Source organism: Triticum urartu, chromosome 2, assembly GCF_003073215.2.
Source record: "Triticum urartu cultivar G1812 chromosome 2, Tu2.1, whole genome shotgun sequence".
NCBI classification, from domain to species: domain Eukaryota; kingdom Viridiplantae; phylum Streptophyta; class Magnoliopsida; order Poales; family Poaceae; genus Triticum; species Triticum urartu.
The window spans coordinates 535,796,624-535,804,536 of NC_053023.1; the positions used below are offsets into that span (position 1 = coordinate 535,796,624).

Consider the following 7,913-nt stretch of genomic DNA (forward strand, 5'->3'; position numbering starts at 1 on the left):
TCATTCTATGTGGTCACGTGGGGTAGCAGTGTGGAGCATGGTGCCGTCCTTTGAGCTAGATGGCAGGTCGGGCTGTTTGTTTGTTGCTTTTCACGGTCAATAGAAAATGCACCGGCGCCCTAGATTTCTGTCAGTAAGGCTAGGGCTGTCAGCCGGTACATGATGGCGAGCATCTAGGCTAGGGCCATTTAGAAACGCCAACACCCATGGCGTTTGCATGTCAGTCAGAAACGCCAACAACCATGGCGTTTTCATATGGAGCAAAAACGCGGCATACTTCGGCGTTTTCATATGGAGCAGAAACACGGCATACCTTGACGTTTTTATGTGTCTCAGCAACACCGTGGGATCTGGCATTTTCAAAAAGGTCAGATTGTGAAGTACTTTTAAGTCAAATTCATTTTGTGACAAAGATTACTGTTACGGTCAGAACAGTGATTTTGGCCGCGCCGGGCCGGTTCATGTCGGCTGAAGCTTTTTTCGGTTGCGTTTTAATGGTGGACCCTCGACTGGACCGATGCCGGTGCGGGGAGGCATCTGGTGGTGCATGGACGGTCTGATTTTTTCGATTCGGTGCCTTCCATTGTGACAGTTTGGATAGCATGGATAGCAAATGATTAGGCCAAACATTCACGTCCATTTCCAGGGCCAATAGTTCGCGTCATTGTACAATGATAACAGATGAAAGAACTGGCGCACGACAGCTTGCACGGGTTCTGCTGAGCCGTCGCTACTCAGCTGCAGTGCATAATCAACCATTTCCTGCTAGTAATTCATGATGTTAAACGCTGCTCTATCCTAGCAATGCAGTTATAGAGTAGAGCGTCCTAAACATCGTTCAAGAACAACACCTAATTGAAAACCCGGGGTAACTCTGGTATACAGGCAACACAACTATGCACAATCCATATGGCAAAGATTGACAGTTGAACAAATGTAGGTAGGAGCAGTCAAACTGAAAAAACAATCTACTACTTCCTCCATGCACAAGACTGGTGGAATTCGATGGCCATTTGGCATACATAATAGATTGGGTTAGTTGTATCCCTCATCATGTTCCCCAAAATACAGGAAGTCCAGATTGATGATGGCGCTAGACCATGTTGTATCCACTCTGTTTCAAACCCTACTGCTGTTAACAAATACAGCAGGGCAGCATATCGCCGCCAGTGGTACGATTCGGAGCATCAGCTGACAAGACATGACTTTACACAAGCCAAGAACAGGGCGACATTAATCTATCAGCAAACAAAAAAAAGGTTAACTAAGCCAGACTACCAGTGAGGATATACAAGATCCGCATTAGAGCATGCTTACACCAATAAAAATGCATTCCCAGCAAATGTTCAACGTCACAGAGCACATGCTGCTCATCTTTGCCGTTGTTTTCCGTAAGGTGCCGCCGCAAGGAGTATCTTCTTCCTGGGGCCCTGATCCAATACAATGGTGTTACTCTAGTCAAAACTACAAGAGAAAGCCTATCTTCTACAGGACTCCAAAGCGGTAATTACTACTATGTCAAAAACGCTCTTATATTATGGGACGGAGGGAGTAAGTACTATGTATATTTGGCATGCTCTTGCTAGATTCTGAAGGTAAGTTCCTCCATTATGCATGTTCAAGTACTAGAAGCATGCTAACGAAATTACAACGAAAAAACATAGCATGCAATGCAGACACTATTCCTAACTACTATCAAGTTCGGTTGTGCTGAAAGCATGCAACTCATGTCTATCATTTCAATCCCGTTAATATTTGATGTTTCCAGTGTAATCAGATGGAGTAGCTTTTAGGAAAAAACATACTCAGAGCAAGAAAATCACGATGTATCATGTAAAGCGGCTAGTAATTGAACGACAAACACTACCATTGGTACTCCCATATCTTTGAGGTCGCTGTCTTTCATCTGACTCAATGCGGCCATATCCACCTGCAAACAAGTAAATACAAAGGAAAATGAACACTCCATAATAAAACATATATGTCTAAACATACTCATGGATTCAAGAGTATACTTGAATTGAATGGACTGACGAACACATTCTGGATCTTGAAGAAAGAAAGAAGGAAACATCCAATGGTAGTAGTTGAAAGATCGAATAGGGTAGAGTCAACAGAGGAACATGCATAGGAATGAAATAGTTTTAATGGAAAGATAATTGTGAAAGAAAAGAGATAAGAGACCGAAAGGATAGAGAATGTAATGAATTGTCCAGATTATACAAAAATAACAGCTAGAGCCCCTCGGGGGCATAAATTCATAACTCCATGCAAAACATCAAACAGAAGGCATCAAATGCTAATACATGAGCACTATGGGTAGCAAACAGATAACCCATTATCCGCAGGAAATATGTCTATTTGGGCATTATAAATATGGATTTAAAAGTTGGAAACAATCAAGATAACGGAAAATCACCTCCTCAGCCTGAAAGAGAACAACATACTTCTCAAGTCCCATTGAATTCAGTAATCCAGTAACTGTCGACGGTACTTCTTTCTGCAAATCACACAGAATAATGTCAGAAAATCTGGAGCAAAATCACATAACAGAATGATTGCATAACCAGAAACTCGCTAATATAATCGATACAAGACTCGCAATTGGTCAGCATAACTGGATGTTGAAAAATTCTCACATCAACAACTATAGGCAAAGTGAACAGAAATTCAGCTATAAGCCTGTAACCAAGGGCAACGTGAAGAGAAAACTGAGCTAATGGTCAGCACACATGACGATATATTGCATACATAGCAATGACCACGTTTTACCAATGTCAACTTTATGTCTCATGGTGTTCTACGAACTATGAAGCCTGCTGTATTGAGCAGCACTAAGCAAATACATCACTGGAACCTAACCAAAGTGCAAGATGAACCTTATAGGCAGAGATAGTTTGTAATAAGTTCACATTCGAGTTCCTTCTCAAATCATAATTGACAAATTTCACGGCACCAACAACATTGTAGGACAAACAACAGATACTGTCCCAAAAGACCATTGAAAAGGAAGAGCACAAAATAAAGCAATAAAGTGAACATTTAGAAGCCAGGCTAATTTCAGATATATGAGAGAGATACAAACCAGCACAGGGGATGTAGGCCGGCGTCCAGATTGTGTGATTCCATTAGTTTGTTGTCCTCTATCGATCCCAATGGTAGAGCTGTCTTCGTAAGGTTGATGGGTTCTTAACGTGTCAGCAGCATCTCTTGTGATATGACTAGAAGGTCTTGTGGTACCGACAGATCGAAGGGATGGAATGGACCCTGTATGATCATATGTTCTTGGGGGAGACATGCCTCTTCGAACACTTCTTGGAGGAGACATGCCTCTTTGAACACTTCTTGGAGGAGACATGCCTCTTCGAACACTTCTTGGAGGAGACATGCCTCTTCGGGCACTTCTTGGGGGAGACATACCTCTTCGAGAACTTATCGGGGGAGACATGCCTCTCCGAACGGCCCTCGGGGGAGACATGCCTCTTCGAACACTTCTTGGGGGAGTCATGTCTCTTCGAACACTTGGAAGCTTGTCTGGGGACGTATACCTCAAACAATCAGCGGTCCACGAGGGATAAGGTTTTCCTGAAGACTCCAACTTGAACAACCCATCTGCACTCCTTGACGAAGGCACTTGGCTTACAAGAGTAGAGGCTCTTGACTCTGGGACTCTCCCCCTCAAACCATATCCAGATCCTGATTCTGGGATTTCCCCCTCATCATAACTAGACCTTGATTCTGGATCACCCCTTCTTGCCTCGTATCCCTGGAGTTTCTTTGACTTCCTGGAAAGCTTTTCACGGAGATCCACTCCATTCTGTTCTGCCTCACTGTTGCTCTTCTGTGTCAAGCCTTTCCTCATAAGCTTCAGCCTTAAATCATCCCTGCCAATCTGGCGAGCTTCAATATTATACAGCCCAACGTATGCAGGAAAACAAAAGGAAGTGTCAGGCAGACAGCTCAGTATTGAAATCTTAGAATACTGATAGTGGAAATGAAATGTTTATCGTCACCCAAACCATCATCTCCAAGCTGCGAGCTACTGCTTTCTGTTTGCCGTCTGCAGGAGAACAGTAATATAAGAGAGTAAAAATTTATAAGCAAACACTTTCAACAGATGCTCAAACTGAGGACACGACAGAAAGAGACATGCAGTGAGCTGCAGTCTGGAGCACGCGAAGTAATTGAACATAAAGACAGCCAATGGAACTTGCAGATAGCAAGTGCTTTCTTTATCAAACAAAATAAAGATAGTAAGTAAAAGTGCAACATCTGTACAAAGGTAGCTAAAATTGAATAATAAATATGCAAAAGAGACACACACAGTGCAATATACTTCACTGAATATAACAAAACATGCAGGGACAAGAATAAAAGAGACATGTGATGTAGAATTATAACTAATAAACTGGCAGGGTCCTACTTGACAAGTGAACATATAAAGTGACAAGCTGACACTAGCATGCATTAGAACATAGAGTATGGAGGACTGTAAAACTGAAGCCATGACACACAATAGGGGGTGAAACACCACAAAGGGATTCACTCCATTTCCATTACCATCTGAAACATCTGATATGCAAGGGTCATCGTGTATACTGCTTCTAATTAAAAACTTTGCAACACTGTTTCAATAAACATTGAGTAATGTAGATGAAGCAAATATACCTTTTATTACTCTGCTGACTTCCATACAAATCAGAATCAGCCACATTATTTCCTAACCTCTCTCGGACAGGTCGCTTTCTTCCTGATACTGGCACTTCATCATCGTTACCCATATCAGAAATAGTTCGCCTTTTGACAACCTGCAATCCAAAAAAATAAAGTGAGGAGGGCAAAGTTGAATAATTGATGCAGCATTCTGAAGCCTTAAAAGAAATAAAAATATATTTAAATACACAATCAAGATACTGGCATCCATGGTAACATTCACAACACAGAATGGCCTGAAAAAAGGGGGTCTGTTACCAACTTCAAGATAGTTACTACTCCCTCCATTCCTAAATACAATACCTTTTAGAGATTTCACTATGGACTATATACGGATGTATATAGACATACTTTAGAGTGTAGATTCACTCATTTTGCTCCGTATGTAGTCTATAGTGGAATCTCTAAAAGGTCTTATATTTAGGAACGGAGGGAGTAGTACTTACCAGCACCCCATTATCTAAAAAAAACCAAAAAGAAAACATAACCAGCCATGGAATGAAGTGGTAGCTGAATTGGTCAGCTAAAAATTGTACAAGTGCAAACAGGAAGGAGATGAATTGACATGCATTCTTCTATCACCTTATGGTTAACACCGACACAGCTCTGAATTCAGGACTTGCAATATGATAATAGTCAATACAGCCAGCAGAGAGCAATCAACCATTGGACAACAGGGCATGACCTGAAGGTTTGAACACTAGTTACAAGAAAACATCCCCAATACAGTGGTTTCCCCTCAATTCAAAAATGTGTTACGGGGCTAGCTATTCAAGTGACATTTGTCTCTAATCGTGAAAACCATGTACTTACTCCCCAACACACCCACAAACCCACCAGAGGCAAAGACACCTAGAAACTACCGTTAACTCACCATTTGTCAACAACTAAGTAAATCACGTAACTTTACTCATCCCTAATCAATACCTACAGGAAATCACAACACCCTTTGATGCAACACTCACTTAGAAGTTAGAACCTTCGGGAGAGATGAAAATTCAAGCCAACAATGTATCCACCACTGAGCGCACCAAAATCGCAGCTATGACTAGTAGAAACTGAGCATCTCGCCGCGCGCGCTAGAGCTACGGCTTGACTAAAGCTGTACTACATCCGATCATCCGTCTCGTTTCTAATCAACCAAACCGGCGACGGGGGCACAGCCGAATCACAGACGAGCAATCAAGATACAGAGGAATCCCACGAGCGTCAGAGCCCTGAGATCCGAGCCGACGGCTCACCTGGCCGCTGCGGCCGAGGGTGATGGTGACCTTCGCCGTGGATGCCATCGCCGCCGCTCCCCGCGGGTTACAGCCTTCGCCGGGGCCCTGGAAGGGCGAGGAGGGTGGCGGGGCGGCCGGCGGCGCGACGCAGAGGGGCGGTTAGGGTTTGTGGCGAATGGAGATTGGGGCGTGGCGAAGTTTACCGGCGCTTGAGACGGGACGGGGAGGGGGAGGGGGTGGGGGTCCTCGGGTTCGATTTGGTAGCACGAAGCCACCAAGGTGCGGGCTTTTTTGCGCTTTCCCTTCCGGATTTCGGTTTTCGTATATGAATTTTATTCGGCTCCAAATTCGATTTGTTTGGTGATGTTTATCGCCTGTCCACGGCGTGGGTGTGTCGGCAACGGTTGTGATGTGCCCCCCGGGTGACCGACGGACCGTCGTGGGGCACGGCCGCACGATTGGGTGGTTCGCCTCCGAATCAAACAGTTGATGTGGACTTCTTTTTTCCTTTTTTTGAAAAAGGCAAAGGCCGTATAGTAAGTACTCCCTCCGTAAACTAATATAAGAGTGTTTAATAGTGATGTAAACACTCTTATATTAGTTTACGGAGGGAGTAGCACATACCCTTACAAAAACATCCTTACACAAACCTTGAGGGTGCTGAAGTTTTCCTTCTGCATCCACCGTCTGTGCGCATCAAGCAAAACTCGTTGTTGTTTCTGTGTCTTTTTCGTCTCAACGGAGCAAACTTGTTTAAACTTAGGAGCTTGTATAAAAGCAGCGTCCGAGAAATTGTTGATGTAGACCAGAGAAGCCCGCGGCTAAAAATTTGCATAGAAAATCGTCGCGCAGGAGAATTCTTTTTTTATGAAGAGAGCCTCTGAAATGCCCTAGTCTCAGTCGGACGGAGTTAGAGAACACAAATCCCACGCGGCCCTTGACGTATAGCCACGTTGTCTGCTCTGGATGACAACATGACCGTGAAAAATCTGCAGAAGAAAACACCGAGCTGGAAGAACATGACCTAAGGACACACCATCATCCACACCTCTCCTGGTGTGGCAAAAGAAGCGTCACCAAAACGAGGATGGTGTGATGAGACTTTATTCCATGCCGATGACGATGCCATCTCTCGCCACCGCAGGACGAAGATCTGCCTAATGTCCCAAGAAAGGGAAATTACAACTTCCACCGGTAGATCAGGACCTCTCGGGAGCTTAGAGTTTGTACGGATCTCTACTTAGAGAATGTCCCAATCATTATTATCCATCTTGGATGGTTTGCGTTGGAAAAATTAGCACCTTATCGATTAATCTTATCCACGAGTAAACAGTAAGCATGGCAATCACAGTACGCAACTCATATCGATACATAAGCATGTAAGTACAATCACAGTACGCAACTCATATCGATACATAAGCATGTAAGTACGTACAGTACATAAAATCGAAACATCTACGAGCACATCATATACAACTAGCACATGGGCGAGTAAAATGAGGGATGGAAAGATCATACCCTCCGGTTGGCCAGGCCAACGCGGCGGTGACGACGGCAGGCTCGGCGGCGTCCGTGGCCTTCTTCTTGGTGGCGGTGCCGTCAGCCATGATGTCGATGTAGGGGAGGTAGTGGAAGCAGAGGAGGACGAAGACAGGGACAGATCAGGAGCAGTCGCGTCGAGACGCTCCCCAAAAACCTTATTGTTGTTCTCCCGGATAGGATCTCGAACGATAGGGTTCCGAAGGCACCTGCTCTCCCAACCAACCGTGCACGCTGTCGTCGGGATGGGATCGCCGGGAGTAGCATAGAGAGAGGAACAAAAGATGACGGCTAGGGTTATGCAGGAGGGAGGGAATGAGTTCTGGTTCACTCCACAGACCAATGCCTCCTTATATAGGTTGTCGGGTAGATGGGCCTGGGCTTAGGCCCATGATTGAGTCTGCGAACAGCCCACGGTCCAACGTCTCGTTCAACGGC

The 7,913-nt window shown here is 44.6% G+C and overlaps 1 protein-coding gene across 4 annotated transcripts; it reads right to left on the reverse strand.

Moving 5' to 3' along the window:
- Positions 1-880: 880 nt before the first annotated feature.
- LOC125538572 (serine/arginine repetitive matrix protein 1) lies at positions 881-6,202 on the reverse strand. Of its 4 annotated transcripts, XR_007296444.1 has the most exons (8): positions 5,955-6,200; positions 4,669-4,808; positions 4,014-4,060; positions 3,086-3,900; positions 2,420-2,500; positions 1,868-1,930; positions 1,318-1,430; positions 881-1,238 (listed from the first exon to the last, which is right to left on the reverse strand). XR_007296444.1 is itself a non-coding variant. In XM_048701837.1 (7 exons), exons 1-7 carry the CDS (start codon positions 6,000-6,002, stop codon positions 1,371-1,373), a joined length of 1,248 nt encoding a protein of 415 aa, XP_048557794.1. In that variant the 5' UTR covers positions 6,003-6,200; the 3' UTR covers positions 881-1,370. The 4 variants fall into 4 exon arrangements, 3 of the variants coding, with proteins under 3 accessions (XP_048557794.1, XP_048557792.1, XP_048557795.1); XM_048701837.1 differs by having other exon boundaries at positions 881-1,430; positions 4,020-4,060; XM_048701835.1 differs by having other exon boundaries at positions 881-1,430.
- Positions 6,203-7,913: the final 1,711 nt, after the last annotated feature.